Source organism: Prionailurus bengalensis, chromosome D4, assembly GCF_016509475.1.
Source record: "Prionailurus bengalensis isolate Pbe53 chromosome D4, Fcat_Pben_1.1_paternal_pri, whole genome shotgun sequence".
Classification (NCBI taxonomy): Eukaryota; Metazoa; Chordata; class Mammalia; order Carnivora; family Felidae; genus Prionailurus; species Prionailurus bengalensis.
This window is the reverse complement of record NC_057359.1, coordinates 94,080,177-94,102,582: the sequence shown is the minus strand read 5'-3', so window position 1 is coordinate 94,102,582 and position 22,406 is coordinate 94,080,177. Positions and strand designations below refer to the sequence as shown.

General features: G+C 60.9%; 3 protein-coding genes across 4 annotated transcripts in view; 2 read left to right on the top strand and 1 right to left on the bottom strand.

Moving 5' to 3' along the window:
- Window positions 1-854: 854 nt before the first annotated feature.
- Window positions 855-5,785, top strand: ENTPD8 (ectonucleoside triphosphate diphosphohydrolase 8). The gene is made up of 9 exons (XM_043567473.1): window positions 855-1,238; window positions 1,330-1,447; window positions 2,331-2,481; window positions 2,627-2,786; window positions 2,904-3,134; window positions 3,224-3,487; window positions 4,594-4,704; window positions 4,850-4,984; window positions 5,068-5,785. The coding sequence occupies exons 1-9, from the start codon at window positions 1,113-1,115 to the stop codon at window positions 5,257-5,259; spliced, it is 1,488 nt and encodes a 495-aa protein (XP_043423408.1). The 5' UTR covers window positions 855-1,112; the 3' UTR covers window positions 5,260-5,785.
- On the bottom strand, window positions 5,744-17,119 carry NOXA1 (NADPH oxidase activator 1). Its single transcript, XM_043567472.1, has 14 exons — window positions 16,659-17,119; window positions 13,392-13,474; window positions 12,342-12,450; window positions 10,599-10,733; window positions 10,245-10,352; window positions 9,236-9,295; window positions 8,915-8,958; window positions 8,276-8,408; window positions 7,169-7,208; window positions 6,915-6,973; window positions 6,521-6,675; window positions 6,249-6,363; window positions 6,030-6,144; window positions 5,744-5,941 (listed from the first exon to the last, which is right to left on the bottom strand). Exons 1-14 carry the CDS (start codon window positions 16,833-16,835, stop codon window positions 5,853-5,855), a joined length of 1,422 nt encoding a protein of 473 aa, XP_043423407.1. The 5' UTR covers window positions 16,836-17,119; the 3' UTR covers window positions 5,744-5,852.
- A 114-nt stretch (window positions 17,120-17,233) lies between these two features.
- The window catches only part of EXD3 (exonuclease 3'-5' domain containing 3), an 81,332-nt gene continuing 76,159 nt past the window's right edge, over window positions 17,234-22,406 (top strand). Inside the window, exons 1-2 of one of the 2 annotated variants that reach the window (XM_043566689.1) lie at window positions 17,234-17,385; window positions 19,727-19,964. The gene's annotated coding sequence lies outside the window, so the exon portion shown is untranslated. Of the gene's footprint in view, window positions 17,386-19,615; window positions 19,965-22,406 lie in introns of both variants that reach the window. The other variant, XM_043566688.1, reaches the window with a different exon arrangement.

Sequence of the window (22,406 nt, the reverse complement as noted above, 5' to 3'; positions counted from 1 at the left end):
CTGTCTCCTTTGGACGGAAGCACCAGCGGGGCCGAGGCTCCCGGCAGTCCTGTGCGTATGGCCCGGCTTGGGGACGCTTGGGGCCCGGGGAGGGTCCTGCAGGGGCCAAGGCCACTGAGCTGGGCACCTCGGCCCTGTGCAAACTGCACTCCAGGCTCAGCCTCGGCCAGCTGCCCGGGGCGGGGTGTGGAGCCAACTGCAGAGCTTCCAAATCAGATGAGAGAAGGCAACGGTTGGTTTTCGAATAGAAACCAACGTCTTTGTTCGGAACTCCCTGATCTCAAGTTCCTTTCAAGAAAATGTGCTCCTTGGGGCCCTGCCGACCTCACTCATTAGGACACAAGGGAGGCTGCTTGGGAGCAGTTATATGTCTAGCTGGTCCCCTGTCCTCACCTGGTTCAGGGCCGACCTCAGGGCTCCCAGAGTGAAGATCCTACCCTGGGGGAGGCCTGGGGAGAGGGCTGCAGAGAGGAGGCGGGGGGGTGGGAGGCAGGGTCCTGGGTCCCCCAAGGTCAGTCTGGAGCTGACCTTCAGAACTGGGACTCCTCCTGGGAGGGTGGGGAGAGTGAGAGCGCCTGGGGGGCTCAGTTGATCAAGCGTCTGACTCTTGATTTTAGCTCAGGTCGTGATCCCAGGGCCGTAGGGTCTCGAGCCCCAAGTTGGGCTCCACACTGAGCATGGAGCCTGCTTGGGATTCTCTCTCTTTCTCTCTCTCTCTCTCTGCCCCCCTCGCTCTCTGCCCCCCCCCTCTGCCCCCCTCACTCTCTCTCTGCCCCCCTCGCTCTCTCTCTCTCTCTCTCTCTGCCCCCCCTCTCTCTGCCCCCCTCTCTCGCTCTCTCTGTCTGAAAAGAAGAAAGAAAGGGGCTCTTCTGGACCCCATCATCACTGTATGTCCCAGGCTGGACCCTGGCTCCACAGCACTCCTGGGCAGGCCCGGCTCCTGGGGTGTGGTCTTCAGCTCTGCCCACTGACTGAGCTCAGACGTGCTGAGCCCCAGGGAGGACGGGGTGGCTCTCCAGGGCAGCAGTGTCTGTGGCAAGGGGCGTCCGGTGCCCACTGCTGCCCACACCCGCAGGTGCCAGCCCAGCCCTGCCCTGCCCTGCCCTGCCCTGATGGGGCTGACCTGGAAGCCGCGGGTTCTCACGGCACTGCTCGGGGCGGCAGTGGCCTCAGGCCTCACCATGCTCATTCTCATTCTGGTGGAGGCCACTGATGTCCTCCTGCCCACAGACACCAAGGTAGGCCCCCAGACCCCGAGCAGTGGGGAGGTTGGGCTGGGCTGGGCTGGGCGCTGGCCCCACGCCCTCCTGACCTTGTTGTCACTCTCAGTTTGGGATTGTGTTTGACGCGGGGTCCTCCCACACGTCCCTCTTTGTGTACCGGTGGCCAGCAGACAAGGAGAACGACACGGGCGTGGTCAGCCAGGCCCTGGTCTGCCAGGCGAAAGGTCAGTAGGCAGCTCTGGGGACAGAGCGGGTGTGCACGGCTGTCGGCTGCTGTCTGGGAGGGATTCCCGGCGAGGCGGAGGGTTGGGAGGTGGTACAGGCCGGAGCCAGCTGAGCCACATTTACATCCTTTAGCAAATCAGCAGATCAACCTACAGGAAAAGTGGCTCAGAGAGGTTGAGTGAATTACCCAAGTGGCACAGATGGTCAGTGCGGAACTGGACCAGAACCCACATGTGCCTGCACAGAAGTGGTACAGTGCCTGCCCGGTCCTTCCTGCCTCTTCCAGCTTCTGGAGGCTCCTGGGCTGTGGCCACATCATTCCAACCTCTCCCCCCAACCTCACGTGGCCTTCCTCCTCATGTGCCTTGAACTTCCCTCTCCTCTCTCTTAGAAGGAAATGGGTCATCAGGGGTCGCCTGGGTGGCTCAGTCGGGTAAGCGTCCGACTTCAGCTCAGGCCACGATCTCCCGGTTCGTGAGTTCAAGCCCTGCGTCGGGCTCTGTGCTGACAGCTCAGAGCCTGGAGCCTGCTTCACACATTCTGTGTCTCCCTCTCTCTGTCCCTCCCCTGCCTGTGCTCTGTCTCTCTCTCTCTCAAAAAATAAAACATTAAAAAATTTTTTTTAATTAGAGGATATGGGTCATCGGATTTAGGGCCCACCCAGGGAATCCAGAATGATCCCATCTTAAAACCCTTAACTTAATTACATCTGCAAAGATCCCTTTTCCAAATAAAATCCCACTCAAAGATCTCAGTGGTTAGGACATGGGCATACCTTTTGGGGGCGGTGGGGGGCGGAGACACTGTTCAACTCCCCACAGGCTCTTCCGGCCCAGCCCAGCCTTCAGGCCTGGAGCCTCGTCCTGGGGTGCTGTGTTTCAGGGCCTGGAATCTCCTCCTATGCCTCCAATCCTGCACAAGCCGGTGAGAGCCTGCAGGGCTGCCTGGAGGAAGCGCTGGCGCTGATCCCAGAGGCACAGCAGCGGAAGACACCCCTGTTCCTGGGGGCCACGGCTGGCATGAGACTACTCAGGTGAGCTGGGCTGACTTGAGGCCTATGGCACATCCGTGAGGAACAGCTCCGAGAGCCGTGGTGGTGTCAATGCCTTGGGCCAGCGGGCGGAGTGGAGTGGGTGTGGGTCTCCTGCCAGCTCGGGCTGCTGGTCTTTTCTGTCCAGCCAGAAGAATAGCTCTCAGGCAAGAGACATCTTCGAGGCAGTCACCCAGGTCCTGAGCAAGTCCCCCCTGGACTTCTGGGGTGCTGAGCTTCTGGCCGGGCAGGACGAGGGTGCTTTAGGTTGGATCACCATTAACTACGTCCTGGGCATGCTGGTCAAGGTGCTGTGTGCAGCCCGAGGGTGGGGGTTGGATGACCCCCTGGGTGGGTGTGACCCCTGAGGGGCGGTGGGTCAATGCGGCTGGTCCCAGGACTCAGTGCCCCCTGTCTGTGTTCAGTACTCCTTCTCTGGAGAATGGATCCAGCCTCTGGAGGGGACACTGGTGGGCGCCCTGGACATGGGTGGAGCCTCCACCCAGATCACCTTTGTGCCTGGAGGCCCCATACTGGACAAGAGCACCCAGACCACCTTCCGCCTCTACGGATCTGAGCACAGTGTCTACACCCACAGCTACCTGTGTTTCGGGCGGGACCAGATGCTGAGCAGGCTTCTGGCACAGCTGGTGCAGGTTGGCTGGGCCACAGAGGAGGGGGAGGCGAGCTGGGGCGGCCTGTGGCCCTGGGCTGGGCTCAAGGCCACCTCCCTGCCCTCCCGCAGAGCAGCTCCGGCCCCCTGGTCCGCCACCCATGCTACCACAGCGGCTACTGGGCCACGCTGTCCCCGGCCGCCCTCTACGAGTCCCCCTGTGTGCACACGGCAGCCCCTCCAGAGCTGGCCGGGAACCTCACTGTGGAAGGGACAGGGAACCCCGGGGCTTGTATCTCAGCCATCCGGGGCCTCTTCAACTTCTCCAGCTGCCAGGGCCGAGGACACTGTGCCTTCAATGGGGTCTACCAGCCCCCTGTGCGGGGCCAGTTCTATGTGAGCTCCCTACCCTGTCCTCCCCAGGGTCTCAGCCTCCTTCCACGGCCCCGGGCCCCAGGGGTCTGACCCCAGGTGGGCCCAGGATGAGCCCTGCACAGGCGGGCTCTTGGGAACTCTGGGGCCCCGCATGGGGGCAGGTGGGGACTTTGCCTGGTTTGTCCAGGGCTCCTCTGCCCCGGGCCCACCGGCCATCACCCCAGTGCCCAGGGAAGACACACAGATCATCACCCCCCTCTGACCCGGGCCCACCGGCCATCACCCCAGTGCCCAGGGAAGACGCACAGATCATCACCCCCCTCTGCCCCGGGCCCACCGGCCATCACCCCAGTGCCCAGGGAAGACGCACAGATCATCACCCCCCTCTGACCCGGGCCCACCGGCCATCACCCCAGTGCCCAGGGAAGACGCACAGATCATCACCCCCCTCTGACCCGGGCCCACCGGCCATCACCCCAGTGCCCAGGGAAGACGCACAGATCATCACCCCCCTCTGCCCCGGGCCCACCGGCCATCACCCCAGTGCCCAGGGAAGACGCACAGATCATCACCCCCCTCTGCCCCGGGCCCACCGGCCATCACCCCAGTGCCCAGGGAAGACGCACAGATCATCACCCCCCTCTGCCCCGGGCCCACCGGCCATCACCCCAGTGCCCAGGGAAGACGCACAGATCATCACCCCCCTCTGACCCGGGCCCACCGGCCATCACCCCAGGGCCCAGGGAAGACGCACAGATCATCACCCCCCTCTGCCCCGGGCCCACCGGCCATCACCCCAGGGCCCAGGGAAGACGCACAGATCATCACCCCCCTCTGCCCCGGGCCCACCGGCCATCACCCCAGTGCCCAGGGAAGACGCACAGATCATCACCCCCCTCTGCCCCGGGCCCACCGGCCATCACCCCAGTGCCCAGGCCCACCGGCCATCACCCCAGTGCCCAGGGAAGACGCACAGATCATCACCCCCCTCTGCCCCGGGCCCACCGGCCATCACCCCAGTGCCCAGGGAAGACGCACAGATCATCACCCCCCTCTGCCCCGGGCCCACCGGCCATCACCCCAGGGCCCAGGGAAGACGCACAGATCATCACCCCCTCTGCCCCCAGGCCTTCTCGAACTTCTACTACACCTTCCACTTCCTGAACCTCACGTCCAAGCAGCCACTGGCCACCGTCAACGCCACCATCTGGGAGTTCTGCCAGAGGCCCTGGAAGCAGGTGGGTGGATCCCAGGGCCGCCCTGGGTCTCCGAGCCGCAGCTGTCACAGGCACAGACCTCAGCAGGCAGGGACTCGGGGGGACCCTGTCCCTGGGAGGCTGGGAGCGGGGACACCAACTGGCTCCTCACCTCCCGGGCCCCCAGGTGGAGGCCAGCTCGCCCGGGCAGGACCGCTGGCTTCGTGACTACTGTACCTCGGGGCTGTATATTCTCACGCTGCTGCTTGAGGGCTACGGGTTCAGTGAGGAGACTTGGCCTGGCATCGAGTTCCGCAAGCAGGTGACCACCTGGCCCAGGGCGAGGGCGGGTCAGGGGCTCCAGGGCAGCCGCCCACGGCACTGAGCAGCCTGTGTGTCCCACAGGCTGGTGGCACGGAGATGGGCTGGACGCTGGGCTACATGCTGAACCTGACCAGCATGATCCCGGCCGAGGTGCCTGCCCAGTGGCGGGCACAGAGCTATGGCATCTGGGCGGCCGGGGTCGTCTTTGCCGTGCTGACTCTCGCGGTTACTCTGGGGGCTGTGGCAGGCCAGCTCCTCTGGCCCCAGGGCTAAGCTGGGCGGCCGCCTGATGGCGGAAGGCACGGGCTCAGCTCCCACGGTCTGAGCTGGTCAGAGCCTCCCTGATCTCCTGACCCCTGCCGGGTCCCCTTGTCCCGTGGGCTCTGGCCCCACGGTCAGATGGCCCCCGTGGATGCAGGAGGTATTGTGGCCTCCCCAGGGCGACAGGTGATAAATGCCAGGCCACAGGGGCCCCTGCAGCATTCCAAGGCTCTGTGACCTTCAGTGTTAGCGGGACATGGGGCCCAGTCAAGCCCGGACGTGGGAGTGACTGCTGAAGAAGGGGTCGGCTCCCTGGGAGAGGCTGGCAGGGCTTCAGGAGGTTGGCGGAGGGGCCCGGCCCGAACAGGGGTATCACTCACCCTGAGGGGAGGTATCCAGGCTCCTAGGCTTCTCTGGGAGCAGCCCCATCCCCCATCCTCAAAGCCTCCATCGGGCCCTCACAGCGGACAAGCCAAGAACACAGACCACACCTTAGTGGGGGGAAGATTGCTTTATTAAAACCGTTCTTGCCACGGGACTTCCTAGGGCTGATTTCCTCACTGGGCTTGGGGTATGTGGGGCTCCAGGTGGGGGTGTTGGGCTCCTCACATGTACTGTCCAGCTGGGACCACGAAGCACTTGGGGAAAATGCCGATGCGGCCATCACAGTGGCCCTCCAACCAGGCCGGGTCCACTGCACGCGAGGGGATGTCAGTGTTCCTTAGGGCACATCAGATAGTATCTGCTCACAGAAACCCCTTTGGCCCCAGCGCCCCACTGACCTTCACACAGGACGTCCACGATGTCCCCCGGCTGTAAGTCCAGGTCCTCAGGCCCCTGGGCAGAGTAGCTGTGCCGGGCCACCACCTGGTAGAGGACAGGCCGGCCGCCCGCTCCCTGTGGCAGGGGAGGGCTCCAGGGTGGGCCGGCTGCAGAAGGGCCCCAGGGCCTCCCCCGCCCCACACGCACCGGGACCCACACCGGGCTCTCCTGGGGCTCACCCGGCACTGGAGCCGCAGGACCCCAGGGCTGGCCGCCTTGTCCCGCCAGGCCCTCTGTAGCACCTCCTCCCTAGCAAGGGGGACCCAGTGCCCCTCGTTGCTGGGGTCTTGGTAACTGCAGAGAAACTCCTCCAAGTGAGCGGGGGGGTGGGGGGGGACCGGGGGGTCTCTGCCAGGGCACAGATGTACCAGCCCCTCTTCCATCCCCTGCCCTGGGGCTTCCGCCCTGGGCCAGGCTCAGAGACCTCAGGTCCCACCTCTGACTGGCTCACCTGAGCTGCCCGTGCTGGGCCTGGTGGGGGAGGGCCTGGCTCAGCAGGGTCCGCAGGCTGGACAGGTCAGCTCCTCTTGGGACCTTCAGGGCCAGTGTGAAGGCACACTGCACTATGAGGGTCGCCAAGGACTCAGGGTCCCCCACGGCCACTCCCTGGGACAAGGCAGAAAGGCAGTGGTCAGCTTGTAAAGCCCCAAATCTCCATGCACAAGGCCCAACTGGGGTCCCTTCCAGCTGGGGCTGAGGGTGGGGACAAAGACGGTGGCAGGGGGCCGGGGCTACAGGCCTGTAAGCTGCTCATCAGCTGGGGTCCCCAGGGCCATTTGAAGGGATGGGGCCTAGCCTCAGGGCCCCAAACACCAGAAGAGTGGGGGTGACACCAAGGCTCTTACCCCAGCGTGAGAGGGGTCTTCAGAAGGGCCGGGGTCTGGCTCCCCTGCCACCCGCAGCCCTGTGGAGGTTGACAGAGCGGGTTCTCAGGTGGAATGTTTTGGAGCAGAGGACCTGCCTGGACCACACGCCCACTGGGAAGCACAGGTAGCCAATCTGCTCCTTAGGGGACAAAGAGGCTGCTCCCCACACCCCCAGATGCCTGCCCCCTTCCCCCAGTATCCCTGCCCACCGCCTGCAGCCCAGGAGCCCTTACCTGGATGAACCTGTTTGCCAACTTGTTCCACACTGGGCCTCTGCAGGGAAAGCCACAGGCTTGGAGCAGGGGCCAGGGATGGGGGCCCTGGGGGTGGGGCAGTGTCCCTGGCTTGTGGAAGCAGGTCCAGTGGTGAGGCGTACGGCCTGTGAACCAGCTGACCACCAGCAAGCCAGAAATGCAACCCGTGTTGGGGTGTGTTCAGGGCAGGCACCGGGTCCCCACAGTCCTAGCGACCACAGGCAGGCTGCCTTACATCAGTGCGGATGAAGCTGTCATCCCAGGTGGTCCCAGGTGGAGCCTGAGGACCCAGGCCAGGGACCAGCTGGACCTCACCCTATGCTGGATGTGCTGCAGGGGCAGCAGGGCACCCCAGAGAGGCCCCGGGGTCCAGGCCATCCTGACTCCGTTCTGACTTCAGGTGAGGGTCTGGAAGTTCATTGGTAAAGGAAGCATTTGGACTTCAGCCTATTTACCAGCTGGTTAACGCACTTCAGAAGCTATTCGCTATTGTGCCAGGAGGCTCGAGGGCCTAAAACCTCTAAGTACCATGAACTTAGTAAATGCAGCTTTAACCGCATGCAGGAAGTTAATAAAGCACAGCTGTGACAGAGAATAACCGCTAAGGGCACAGGTCCGTTCAACTTGAGTTAGCTGAGCACCAGGGAAAAGAAAGGGAAGTGACCGCATATTCCCTCATGAAGTCCTTTGTTAAAATGCCTGTTCAGTTCAACCACCTGCTCTGTGCGTGGAGGCCCCTCTCCTGGTGCTGGTGCGGGAGGGGGTCAGCCACGCCACTCCTGGCTGCACCTGCCTGGGAGAAGCCCGTGTCCAGGAAGGAGGGCTGGGGTGGCAAGGGCCACGGCTGGATGGCGCAAGACCCAAGACCCAGATGCACAGGCTGCAGGCCAGGCCCCCCAAGGCCTACGGCCGGGTGAGGACGGCCATCAGCAGGCCCCCCCCCAACCCTGGTGTCTGGCTCCGGCCCTGTCTCTGACCCGACAGAGAAAGCCAAGGCTCTGTCCCCCAGCAGGGCACGAGGTCGCCCGCCAGAGACCCGCAGAGCGCCTGGCTGTGGCTGCTGTTCCCCATCTCCGGGTCACCCACCTGTTCATCGGAGAGGACAGGCGCATGGTGGTCAGCCTGCCCCGCCTGCCCGGGGCCGACCTGTGTCTCTGTCTCAGGGGGCTTCCTGGGACCACAGGCGGTGCGGGTTTTCCAGGCCCCGGTGACTGCAGCCCTAGGGGAAGGGGGGGGGGGGCGGGGCCCTGACCTCAGGACTTCCTCCCGGACAACCTGAGGAGGGTCTGGAGTGTGGAGATGAGGGTTAGGTCCGAGCAGGGCCCCAGGGCGTGGGGCTGGCTCTAGTCGAGCAACCTTGAGCACCAGCCCCTCTCCCGAGTGGGGACAGCCCCATCCGTGAGGCTCCAGTCTGGCAATGCCGGAAGTGTAATCACGCCAGCCTGCAGTCCCGCCAGCACCCTCCCTGGGCACCTTGGCTCTGAGCTTTTGCGCTGCTTGGAGTCATCACGACCCCAGTCTCAACTCCCCTCTGGTGCCCGCCAGGGCCAGAGTGACGCCTCTATGAGAGGGGGGCACCCCTCCCCTGGCATCAGGGGCTCCGGCCACATCCACTCTGGAAAGGGGGTGTGACAGTCCTGGCCCCTGGCCAGGTCTGCACGGGGGCTCGGGCCTCAGGCCTCACACCAGGGCCTCTGCCCCAACAGGAGGGACGCCCCTTCCTACCGTGGGGCGGCTCCAGGCCTGGCTCTGCCATCTGCACCCTGAACCTGTGGGCACAGAATGCCATCCTCTCTCAGGATGCAGACCCCGGTGGGTGAGTTCGGGGCGGGGAGGCCGAGCAACGCTCCTCCCCACCCCCCCAAGCAAGACTGCGTGATTTTTATAGACTCTCGCACAGAATAGGCCTGCTACTCCCGATTCCAGGTCAGAGGAACACTGGGGACGGTCCAGAGCATTTTCCTCCCATAACAGTAAAAAGGTGCGAAGGGCTCAGGCCTGCAAACTGACAGAGAAAGCGGGGCTGGCTGGCAGGCCACCACCCACCTGGGGCTGCTGAGGCTGGATGTCCTCCTGCCGGTCGGCAGGGAAGGCAGAGGATACCACCTGGTAAGGGACAGCAGGGGGACAGCAGGGGGACAGCCGGGTCAGCAGGCACCAGCCCCAACCCCCAGGGGGCTCTGTGACGTTGGCTCCCAGCCCTTGCTACCCACCGCACCCCCCTGAGTCTCCCATCTGCTGGGCAGGGGCCTGACCCAAGCTGCCAGACTGCCACCATGGGGGCTGGGAAGGTAGGAAGAATACGTCTGATAAAGGAAGACATCTGTGCTGAGAGTTTCAACTTGTTTTTAGAACAATTTTTGAAATATTTTTGTTTCTTAGAGGTCTTATACTGTGATAAGTGGACTCTAAACTGATCAACGCAGCTCAGAACCGCCTGGCCCCCACCAGCAGATGTTTGCGAACATGAGGTGTCTGTGGCAGGTGACCTCGCCAGCACTTTTAACATGGTCACATGCAGCACGCTGGCCCTTGGTGACCTCGGCCCTTGGGGTGCCGGGGCTAACCCAAGGGCCACCAGCTTGAAGTCAATGTGAATTTTCCTTGTGCGCACAGGAGTTATTTCCCTGTGTTCCCCAGTGTTCTGTGATTCTGGTGGTGCTGCCCGGCCCTGACCACGGGGTAGGCATGAAGTGGCCCGGGCCAGCCTACCTCGGGCCTCCCTGAGATCTCACTGTCCGGGGCAGAGATGCAGGCAGACAGAGCCAAGGAGATTCTGAGGCCAGAAAAGCATGGCTGAAGTGGAGGCAGGCGGGGGAGCCTCGGGGGTCCCCGTCAAAAAGGCATGGGCTCCCTCCTCTGCAGCCAACTTCTGGTGGCCTCTGTGTCCTGGTTCCAAGAGCCCGGGATCTGTAAACTCCACCTGGAGGCACTGCTTCTGACCTAGGAAGCTCCCGTATGTCTGCAGCTTGGGGGCGGCCGGTCCCTCCCCAGTTTGCTGGCTGCTGCTGGCCCCTGAGCACCTGGGCTGGGAACCGAGATGCTGCCCCCTTACCTTGGCCTTGCCCAGGAAATCCACTGGTTCCAGGAGCTCCAGGTGCCACCTGTGGGGCCGGAAGACCTCACCGCTGGGGCCCTGCCGAGGTTGCAGGTGCACCTGTTTCTGGAGGGGGCCCGGCCAACGCAGACCTGAGCATCTGACCAGGGCGGTGGTCTCAGGGGGCCCCTCCACCCACTTGTCACAGACTACGGGAAGTCCTTCCCCAGCCCCCACACCTGGGCACATGGGCCCCCTCCCTCTAGAAAGTCTTGGGGGGCCTGTATAGATATGAGCCCTGCACGGTGGGCTATGGGACCAACAACCCCAAGGGGTGGGGACGACCTGCTTTCCTCCCTGCCCCCCCCTCACCTGCACTTGGTCCAGGGCAGTGCACAGGTGGTCTCGGGCCCCTTCTGACCCCTTGGAGAGGGCTTCCTCTAGGCTGCGGGTGGCCTCAGCCCAGAGACCCAGGCGGCACTGTGCGGCCCCCAAGTTGAAGAGCACCTGGGAGCCAGGGGACAGCCCACTCCCTCCCTTAGTCCCCTCCGGCCTTTGGGTCTCAACCCCCCCCCCCCCCCCCCCCCCCCCGCCTCGCCCCGCCTTTGCCCCAGATTCTACCCCGGGGCGTGCTCCCAGTCCCACCCCCGACCTTTCTCCTGGCCTCATTGCCACTATGTAGCTCCAGCTCCAGTCTCATGGTCCCCTCCCAGGTCTCACTCCTAGATCAGACGTTCTGGCCCGGATTCCGGACCTCCCCGCCCTTCCCCCCACCCCCTCCCGTTCTGGCCTGGGCTCCCAGTCTCACCCCCAGCCCCTCTCCTGGCCTCACCTCCAGTTCCCTTCCGGCGCCTCTCCCGGCCCCACCCCAGCCCCTCCCCTGGCTCCACCCCCGGCCCCCTGCCCGGCCCCCAGCCCGTCCCCCAACCCCTCTCCCGGACCCACTCCCAGCCCCTCCGCTGACCCCGCCCCACCCCAGCCCCTCCCACAACCCCACCCCTGGCCCGAGCCACGACAGCGAGGGCTCTTCTGGCCCAGGAGCCTGGCTCAGGGCTAGGCAGCCGGTCCGTGGCGGCGCCGGTGCGGGGCTCTGCCGGGCAGGCCTCACTCTCCAGACCCCCCCATCCGGAGCGGTTCATCGCTCTGGCGCTTCTCTGCTCCAAAAATCAGGGGCGGATTTCTGGGCGCGGGAAGCATCCTCTCTGCCTGCCTCACCCCCATTCTGCATCTGGCCAAACCCCTTTTGCGGCCCCTTCGTCTGTGTGCTGCCCTGTCAGTGCATGAGTCTGGGGTGCCGTCCAAGGAACCCATTTCTCTGTCCTGTCCCCGTCCCCACTCCCGTGTCACAAGACGTTTGACAGACAGTTTGGGTTGGGTTAAGGCTGCCGCGGCCGGACATACCGAGGGCAGAAGCAAAGTTGCCTGGTGCTCCTGGGAGCCGACCTCCCCACTGAGCCCCTGCTGCTGCCACCGAGGCAGCAAGTGCCACCCAACTTGGCCCAACGTCAAGAGAAACCAACACACTCCCTCCGCATGGCCCTCTGTCCCCGTGGCCTGCCAGGTGACACCACACCCCCAGAGCCAGCTGGCCGCCCTCTGGAGACTCCTGTTACGAGGCCAGGTGGGGGTCACTGCCAGGCCATTCCTCCCCGCGCTCCCCACCGCCCTGCACTGTTCAGTGCCCTGGGCCAGGGGACCCCACCTGGAGGGGCTTTCCCACGACTCGTTTCTTGCAACACCGCTTGTTGGGGGAAGGCTGCAAGGCAGCCAGTTTCCGGGAGCACTGCGGTGTCCTCTCCACTCCCCTTCCTTGGTGTCAGCCACAGAGAGCCAAGCTGTGCTGCTTCCTGACCCCACCTGCCTTTCACCTGTCTGCTCTCTGCCCCTCCCTGCCCTTCTCCTGGGCAAAGCACTCCTGGTGGCCTCTAACTTCTTCTACCCTCCCGCTTCCTCAGGATGAAAGAGTGGCCAGAGGGAGCCCCGGTCAACACGGCCCCACCTGTGACAGTGAGAAGAGGATGGAACCCAGAGGACGGGGCCTGAAGGACCACCCGGGCCACCCGCAGACAGCACCCCCAGAGCCCCGGCGGGCCACACTTCCCGGTGCAAGCTCACCTCCCAGGCATGCAGCTTGAACCGCAGGCCCAGCTGTGTATAGTCAATGGCGGTGTTATCCCTCAGCTGTGCCAGGGCCAGACGGAAGTCACACAGGGCCTCCTGGAACCTGTGGGCAGTGGGGGAGCCAGCAGCGAGGGGGACCTCAGTGGCTGCAGGGAAAGGGACCAAGCCCTGCCCCAGCCTCCCCACCACCCCAGCTCCAGGGACACCTGCTAGGGGGCAGTGGTGGTCACCCAGGTCTCAGCACATGGTGGGCCCTCAAGTCCCAACACACGGGTCATGGACAGACTGGCTGTGAGGGGCATGGGGGCACCACATCCGGGGTGTGAGGTGATGCCAGCTCTGATCCAGTCCTGATTCCTGGGGACCTCACTCTCTCTGCCGCCTAGAGCCCCTGTCTGTACCCCAGACCCTCTTCCACATTTCCCTCCTGCTTCATAGGACCCCCAACCCTGTGGGCCTCCTGCCGCAGAGACCGGCTGGACACTCCTTGGCCTCCACTAGAATCCCCATCTCCTCCAAGGAGGCTCCTGGACCCATGAGAGGAGGAGGTTGTCCCCAGAGCCGGCCTGCCTGGCATGGGGCCTGCCTGCCGTGGGGCTTGTCCTGGGGCTAGGTGGGGTAGGGGGAAGCCGGGCCTGTCCTGCAGAATGTTTCCTCCTCTGGGAAGGACCACAGTGCAAAGAGCCCAGGTGAGCATTGAGGACCCCAACCCCCTCCCTGCCCTGGGACACACCATTCCTGCAGCCCTGTTCTAAGTTTCCTCATCTGCAGAATGGGTGTAATCACGCCATCCCTGCTGCAGCAAAGATGTGGTGAGGAACAAAGGAAGAGGTGCCCGCGAAAGCGCCCTGTGAACCTCAGCACAGAGACAGGGCTCACCGTGTGGCCGTTCCCTGTGTCCTCCTCCAGGCTTCCCTGAAGCTATGGAGGAGGGGGTGGGCAAGAGAAGGTGCCCCATGGGGAGAGAGGAGGCGGGGAGCACAAGAATGGACTTTGCAGAGACAAAGGGCCCTCAGAGAAGAAACGAGACACCTCTGTGCTCACCTCTCCAGCTGGAAGCTGGCCACTCCTCGCTGGAAGAAGCCCACAGCCATGCAAGTGTCCTTGGTCACTGCTTGGTCAAATGCCTGAGGACAGAAATGCCCACAGATCACCAAGGTCTGCAATTCCATCACCCCTGTGTCACAGATACAGCCCAGACAGACGACCAGCGACGGGGGGCCAAGGAATTTCACTGGGCCCCACAACAGCCTGCATGCAGGGCATCACCACTCAGTTTCCCTCAGTGGCACAACCTAAACCAGCCTGAGCTCCCGAGGAGCAGAGAACACAGCCACAGTCCAGTCTGTTTACCGTAATGACAAGGGGGTACAAAAAAAGGAAACACTGTGGCACATTAATGATAGTTACCTCTGGGGGATGCAGTTATGCAAGATTTTTGTCTTTTTAAAATCCTATGTGGGGAGGGGCGCCTGGGTGCCTCAGTCGGTCAAGCGTCCGACTTCGGCTCAGGTCATGATCTCACGGTTTGTGAGTTCGAGCCCCGTGTCGGGCTCTGTGCTGACAGCTCAGAGCCCGGAGCCTGCTTCGGATTCTGTGTCTCCCTCTCTCTGACCCTCCCCCGTCCATGCTCTGTCTTTCTCTGTCTCAAAAATAAACATTAAAAAAAACCTTAAATCCTATGTGGGGAATAAACTTCAGAATTCCCTGAGCCTGCAGGATGGGTTAACAAGGCGTGAAAAACTAGAAAGCCACAGGATGTTCGCACCCAAGTTTGGGTAAAGGAGATTAGGCAAAGTGCGACAAAGGTCCCAGTATAGGACAAAGGCACAGGAAGAGGGACTCTCGGGATGAAAACATCCAAGGTGAGGTGAACAACATTAGGTATCCAAGGCGGAAAAGCCCCCCAACTTAGTTTAATAGCAGAAAGCTGCTTTCACAGGAAGGAAGGACCAAATTAGGTAAACAGGTAAATAGGGATATAGTCGCTGCGGGTGAAGTTGCCCAGAGCAGAGCTAATTAGCAAAAGAAAGGTGCCTTGTTGACCCAGAGGTAGCCTGCTCAGTCTTTCTGGTCCCCTAGGCGAGTTTAGGTAAACAAGTCAAGTCTGCTGTAAACAACCTTTCGCTAGGAGCCAGGATTTTGTTTTGTGTTAACCCAAACCCCTAACCCCAAATATCTTCAAGACCCCCTTTCCCTCACGTCCACGAGTTAATGTTCCCAGTTTCATTGTCCCTTTGTGCACGTCCATCACCATGTTGGTAAGCCTTCGGATCCTAATAAAAACGGAGCAAAGACCCTTACTCGGGGCTCTTGTCTTCTCCCGGACATTAGTCGTCTCCCGCTTTGAATCCTGGGTCTGCTTTCTTGCTGGACAAGAACTCCAGACCCAGGGTCCATGACAACCCTATTTCTGATAGTTCTCATGAAAGGACACACTCCTTATCTATTAGAATCAGAAAGAACAAAAGTTTTAGTGTGTGTGTAAAGCACAGCTCTTCCCTACACCTCACTCAGAAATGACGTTGTCTGTTCCTAACGAGGACAGTGGCTATCAGTTAGACACAGGCAATCAGTCGGAGGGGCTTCACGCTCTTACAATCTGGCCAAATGGGGGGCTTGTGCAGCCCTGGGTTTGACCTAAGGTTGAAGGGATGCACGGAGGCCCTGATGCGGGGGGCGCTCAGTGCCAGAGAGGTCCATTTGTTTGCCACCCTGCCAGGAACAGCAACCAAATCAGGCTCACACAGGTTCCTATCAACAGACCACAGTCCTCTCTACACCCCTCCTCACCTGCCCTGCTCCCCAGAGACACTTGTATTCATTGCAGCAATTCCGTCTGCTTTCAAAAATCTCCACGTTTCCGGGGCGCCTGGGTGGCGCAGTCGGTTAAGCGTCCGACTTCAGCCAGGTCACGATCTCGCGGTCCGTGAGTTCGAGCCCCACGTCGGGCTCTGGGCTGATGGCTCAGAGCCTGGAGCCTGTTTCCGATTCTGTGTCTCCCTCTCTCTCTCCCCTCCCCCGTTCATGCTCTGTCTCTCTCTGTCCCCAAAATAAATAAAAAAACGTTGAAAAAAAAATTAAAAAAAAAAAATCTCCACGTTTCCAATTGAAGTGCCCATGCTTTAACTACTGAATTTTATTGTCTTTCCACAGTCCTCCCTCTCCTATTGGGTAGAGGATTTAATACCGTATTCTTCTGCTCACCACCTCTGGCCCCTCTGTCTGGTTAAATCACAGTTTATAAGTAAGTGATAACTGGATTGGCCTCACACCTACCATTCGCTGTTGAACTACCTGCTGTCAGCGATTGTGTTCCCGTTCTTAGGTAACATTTTAAAACTGAAATAGTTCCTGAGAATTGTAGATTTGTATGCAGATGTAAGGAATGACAGAGGAGATCCCTTGTAAGATTTGCCCAGTTCTGCCCGCCCCCGCCCAACTCCTGTGGTGAATTTTATAAGATATTGACATGGGCACTCTCCTGCAATACCTAATTCTCTTTTCATTTGTGTCATTTTCCAGGTAACTGTCACTGATGGTCTCCACAACTGTAGGATCCTGTTTCTTTTTACTGGGGAGATTTGGGGACCAGAACAATGAGTAGAGTGCTGCTGGATTTTTGCGGAACATGAATCACTTTAAAGAACACAAAGCATTTAAAAGGCGGCGAGTGGCTTGGTGCTGCCCCCTCCGCAGAGGCAGGTATGTGTGTGTGCCCGTGTGCACTTTTGAGTCTTGCTTCTGTTTTGGGGGACATATTGGGAAACAGAAGTACTCAGATCAGACGAGACAGACCTCACCTCCTTGCCCGGCATCTGATGAAGTCCCCTGCTCTAAGCTCTACACCTCGGGAAGCAGGTAAGTCCCCTCCAAGCAAGATCCGGCCTCGAGCCTACTTCCGGATATGTCACACCCTGAGCACCTGAACCACTAGCAAGAGCCCCGGCCTCTCTCCTTGACTGGGGAGTGTGGCACGTGGTCATCACCTAGTGGAGGTGGTGAGGGAGCCCAGCACCTCCATCATGGCCCAGACTCGGTTCTGGTGGGACCCCCCGATCACACAGTTCCCACCTGCTTCGGGTGTTCATTGAGGCGGAACCCTGGGGGGACATCCCCAGGTGACTATCAGGAAGAAGGGCGGGAGGGGGGGGACCCCGGGCTCATCCCTGTAGCTGGGTCTTTATCGCACCGCTCCTTGACCCGGAGCAAGGTAAGTAAGGTTTCCCAGGGCCAGAGAACAGCCTCCCCAAGAGGTGGGGTCTCCGCGACCAACCCTGGGGGCGCCCGGCTGTCAGGCCCCCGGCTCACCCGCAGCGCGGCCTCCGGGTCCCCGGCCAACAGGTGCACGCAGCCCACGTTGAAGCACATCCTGGCGGACGGCTCCGGGTAGCCCGAGAAGAGGCGCAGGGCACAGTCCCAGTCCCCGCGCGCTACGGCCTGCGCGCCCCGGTCCCATTCCCGCAGCAGGTCCCCGAGAGAGGGCATGGCGGCGTGGACACCCGCGGAACCGTGCGGCGGAAGTCCGCGCTTCCGGGCGGGAGCGCGGCGGGCGCGGCCGGCGGCGGCGGTGGGGGTCCCGCGAGGGGTCCGGCGGGACGACTGCGGGCCGAGGGCCGCGAGGCAGGGCCTTCAGGGTCGGGAGACTAGCGTGGGGATGTGGGGCCCCCACTCCGAGGCCGGCAGGGTATCCGGGCGGGACGCGGCGCTGGGAGCGCGCGGAGTCCACGAGCCGCGGGTGCGCCACGTCTCCTGCTGCCCAGAGCGCCCTCTCGCGGCAGAGCGACCCCGCCCCTCCCGGAGCCAGCCCCGCCCCTCCCCACGGCCCCGCCCCCACAGGAACCGCCCCTCCGCATCCGGCCCCGCCCCCCGCTTATGCCGCGCCCCTCCGGACTTCCGTCCGGGGCTCCCCGAGTTCGCTCTCCCCAGCCCGCGGTGCCTCCGGCAGTGTGGGTCTCGGTGCGCCGGGGAAAGCCGTCCGGGCCTGCCGCTACCGCCGCGGCCGGGCCAGGGTTCCGGGCGGACCCCGCGGGCTCAGGTGAGAGACCGCCGGGGCGGCGGGCCGAGGTGGGGCGGTCTCGGGGTCTGCAGGGGCGCGGGGAGGCAGGGCAGGGCCGAGCGGGGCTGTGGCCGAGCCGGCGGCCTGGCCGGCCCTGAAGGTGGTGGGGGTGGGCCCTCCACTGCGGCCCCTGCCCCGCCAGCCCGCGGACCGAGTCTGCGAGGAGCGAAGGCGTCGTCGTTCCGGCTCCGCTGGGAGGGGAGAGCCGCGGGGGCCGGTCCTGGGGCCGGGGGCGGGCCACGGTGGTCTGGGGTCTCCCACGGCGGCGGCCCGCGCTCACCCTCGCTCAACTTCGGGGGGAAACTCGGGGGGAGGCCCCGAGTCTCACTCGTGGAAAACCAGGTCGTGGTGACGTGCCAGGGGCTCTTCTGGGGCCCGTCGGTCCTGTGCTCCCTGTCCCTGGCCCAGACGGAGGCTCAGAGGGCAGGACTAACCCAGCCCAACCCACCCCTGTGGCAGGCGGAGCCCCTGCCCTGTGCCCTGCACAACCTCATTCACTAGAAAGTGGAGGCCCTCTGGGGCCAGGAGCCTCTCCCTGCAGGGGCCCCAGCCTCTCGGGGGCACAGGTCCCTACCGCCACTCCCATACAGGTCTTACCTGCTGTCACATCCTTCACACCTGTGTTAGAGAAACAACCAACAGGTGTACAGAGAGATGGATTGACTTTAAACAGCTGTGGGGGCTGGAAAATCCAAACTCTGCGGGAGAGCCAGGGAAGAACTCAGGGTTCAACTTGGAGTCTGGGGGCAGGGTTCACTCTGTTCTCTTAAGGCCTTCCCCTGACTGGATGAGGCCCACCCACGTTAGGGAGGCTCATCTGCTTTAGGACAAGTCTACTGTTGTACATGTTAATTTCATGTAAGAAATGCTTTCACAGCAACCCGTGACTGTGTTTGGCCAAACATGTGGACACCACGGCTTTGCCAGGGTGACACAAAATGAGCCATCACAACACCCAACCCCAGAAATGCTCCCGTAGACAGGATCTGTCCTTTCGTGCACATAAGAGAACACCCTGGCCCCCACGGTCCAGGGGAGGCTCGGGTCCTGGATGGCTGTCAGAACTCAGAACTCAGCTGTAACTCAGGGACCTGACTTGCCTTCCATGTTGGCCATCCTCTCTCCCCCGTCGGGCCTGTGGGTCCTGTGACCTGGGAGCCACTCTGCTCGGTTATGGCTGAGTCTCCTCCCTGGGTGATCCTGGTCCAGCTCTCTGACCCTATAGACTTCTTTACCTGAGGAACGGGAGCGCTGAGTCCTGGCCTGGCAGAGCGCTGTGACGACTCACAGACATCGCCTGTGATGTGCTTGGAAGGGCACCTGTGCCCCCGAGGACCTGCTTCCTCCCCAGTGGGGGCTGAGGCTCCCCGTCCTGCTGGCCTGGAGGTGGGTGGCAGCACTGGTTCCCTTTCCCGCCGTGCTGCTCCCACACCGGCTCTGGGTGGCCTTCCTGCAGACCTGTCAGGGTCACTAGTAACCTCCTCCCTGGGCATGGCTCATCCTCCCCACTCATTGCCTGGCCTCAGGGACATGACCCCCTTCCCGCCCCCCCCCCCCCCATCCCCCAAGCCCCCCGGCTGCCCCTCCTGCCTCCCCTTTTGAATTGCCTTTGGGCACCTGCCTCATCACTCTTTTATCGACTTCTCTATTTCCATAATAAAAAGATGAAAAAAGTCCCATCCCTGTGCCTGTCACCATACCCTAACATTCACCGCAGCTCTGTTCATGAAGCCCCAAACTGGAAACAACCTAGCTGTCCTCCAGTGGGCAAACGGTTAGGCAGACTCGCACCCACACGTGGACGAGGGATGGGCCGTGGGCACACACAGCTTGCGGGGAAGGAGGCTCAGGGGCATGCTGAGTGGGCAGAGATCGCATACTTTGATTCCATTTGTATACGTTTCTAGAGGTGACAAATGATATAAGCGGAGAGATTAGTGGTTGCTTGGGGCCGCTAACAGATTAATGGCGTGGGGGTGGCTATAAAGGGGCAACCCTGGGGGGTCCTGGGGGGTGGAACGTTCTATATCTTGACTGAGTCGGTGTCAGTCCCTCATTATGATTTTGACTGTGGTAACGTCTTGAGAACTGGATAAAGGGTATATGAGATGTCTCTTTCTCTCAGAACTGCGTGTGTATCTCAAAATAAATTCTTAAGTTGAAACCATTTTTAAAGAAGGATTCAATCACAGGTTTTTCTGTTTTACAGATGCCCTGAAAGTTGGAGTGATTACTGAGCCTAAGATTCTTCCAGCTCTGAAATTCAGCTGCTGACATGTTGTTTCGAAAACTTACATCTGCTAAAATCTGTTCCAAGTAGGTGCTTCAGCGTTTGGAGCGGCCGCGGCCTGAGGACCGGTCTGAAGCTGGCCTCTGCAGGGGGCCCTGGCACCCTCCCCAGACGTGCAGTGGCTGTGGCATCGGAGGGGAGGCCGCCCAGGCTTCTGCCGCCACCAGCTGCCTCCCTGTCAGCTTTACGGGCAGACCCGCTAAGGTTGTGTGGATCACACAGTTCCTGCCTCAGTAGAAGAGTCCAGAAAAGGGAACCATTTCCTCAGGTAAGCGCGTGACTCAGATAGAGGTCGGCATGGTGCTGGAACTTATTTGCAGAGGAGGGCAGTGCTTCTCTGTGGTTAATTCTGGAGCACGAATGTCCAAGAAACGGGCAGGAATTGGTTTTAGCCCAATACAAAGAAGTCGGGTTTGTTTGTTTTTTTCCTTTGAAAACTGGGCACGTTCCAAGACAAAATGAAATAAAAATAAGATTTTTCCCTCAGGAAATAAAAATAGTCTTGGTGTGATTGAAATGCGTGGTGTTAGAGATCAGCTTCCTGAGACCCGGCCCTTCCTGGGGTCAGCGAGGAGGCACCCGCCGCAGGGCACCGCGTCTCTCAAAGCCACCAGTTCCGCCGAGGACCTCGCCCTCCACCACCCAGGAAACGTTGAAGGAAGACCAGAGGGACGAGGAAGGCAGAGCTCAGGCCGCTGCGGGGTGCTCTTCTTGGTGGCCGAGACCGCCTGCGTGACAGGGAAGCCGTGCCCGCAGGAAGCGCCTCAAGACTCCTCTCCTTTAAGGTGCACGGTTGAGACTGTAGAACAGGGAACGTGTCAGCGCTCCTGCGGGACTCCATGCTGGACAGACCCTCATCCTCTGGGCGACGGGAGTCCTGGGCCGGCAGCACTGACGCGCCCTCACGCGCCCCTCTGCTCTCAGGCCGAAGCCAGTGCCGGTTTCTCGCCTTGTGGTTTCAAACGCAGAACGAGCCGCCACCGGTCTCTGAGCCAGTTTCTGCACGCGGCCCTTCACGGTGGGTGCCTGGGCCAGGCCACACATGAGACCGTCTCGCGGCTGTGGGGGACCCTGTGCCATGGCCACCGCAAGGCACGGCCCGCTGTCTGCGGGGGAAGCGAGAAAGGGGCAAGGCTCAGAGCCCTCGGGCCGACTGACACCGTCACGCTACGCCCCGTGACTCTGATAGAACAGCCTGTGAGGAAGGAAAGAGCTTATGGTGCAGGAAGTAGGTGAATGAGCTAGTGGATGACACCTTGAGACATGCAGGGCTGAATCTGAAGTCCAAGGATGAGGGGCCGGTCTGAGGAGGTCCCAGAGAGCGGTGACGGCCGTTTGCAGAGGAGGGAGCCAGGCCAGCACAGCAGCTCTGGAGGTCGGAAGGAAGCAGAATATCTGTGAGCCGTTCGGAGGAAAAGGCAAATCCAAGTAGCCCGTATTTAGTCAAAAGGAAGGAAATCATGCCCAAAAAAGTAAAAAGCAAAGGGAAGAAACCAAAAGGAAGAAGAGGGAGTTAATTAAGAGAAAAGCTTAATTAATTAACTAATTAATTAAATCAGAAAGTATAAAATTGGTAAGACGGGGCGCCCAGCTGGCCCGAGCGTGCGACGCTGCATCTCAGGGTCGTGAGTTGGAGCCATGTGTTGGGTGTAGAGATTACTTAAAAATAAAGTAAATTGAAAAAAAATAAAGTCAGTGTCTCAATTAAAACAATAAAATCAGAAAGACCAAACACCAGTTCTTGAAAAACAAACAATGAAATAAACTCCTGACGAGATAGAGGGAAACCAGTGAAGTGAGACAACACTCAAGCTTAATGAGAAGCACAGATGTTCTGCATCCACACTGGCACCACGGTCGTAAATGGGAAAACCTCAAGAAATCGATGCCTTATGCAAACACACCTGAGAAGAAACAGAAAATTGGAGCAGGTGTTGAGCAGCAGGGACGCAGCGGGCTGCAAAGTTCCCGCCACGTGGGCACCGGGCTGGCAGCTTCCTGCCACGCACGGGTGTGTGCTCCCAGCCTGCGTGAGCCCCCGGCCCCAGCTGGGCCTTGAGACAGCGCAGCCCCTGCCTTGTTCCAGCTGTGACGGCCAGGGACCCTCACAACAGGGCCACTGGGCCAGGCTGCTTCAAGTGCCTGACCCCTGGCGACCAGGGCAGGATGTTTTTTCTGTTCTGAGCCACTGAGTTTGGGGCCGTCTGTTTGCCAGCAGCAGATAACCGGTGGTGAGGGCTTAAAGCCGTCCAGCAGAGCGAGGGCTGTGGGGAGAGGACCTGGTGTCCAGTGGGAAGTGACCACCGCCCCTGCGGCCTGTCGGGGGGCTCATGGAGGAGTGAACGGTGGCCCCGTCTCCTTTCTGCAGCTAAGATTCCTTTATAGTTTATTTTAACTTTTAAGATACCATTTGTGGTTTTCTTTGTGAATATAAAGTGGAGTGTGTTCATGGTAGAATATTTAGCAAGTACAAAAAAGTTAAAATAGAAAATACAGTAAAACCTTGGATTGTAACTTGTTCTGCGAGTGTTCCACAAGATGAGCAAACATTTCTAATAAATTTTAACTTGATAAACGAGCCAAGTCTTGCAATACAGGTAGTACAGAACGCCGAACGTCACGTGATCACAACTGAGCCAATGGTTCTTCTCTCTCCCTCTCTCTCCCTCTCTCTCTCTCTCTCTCTCTCTCTCTCTCTCTCTCTCTGTGG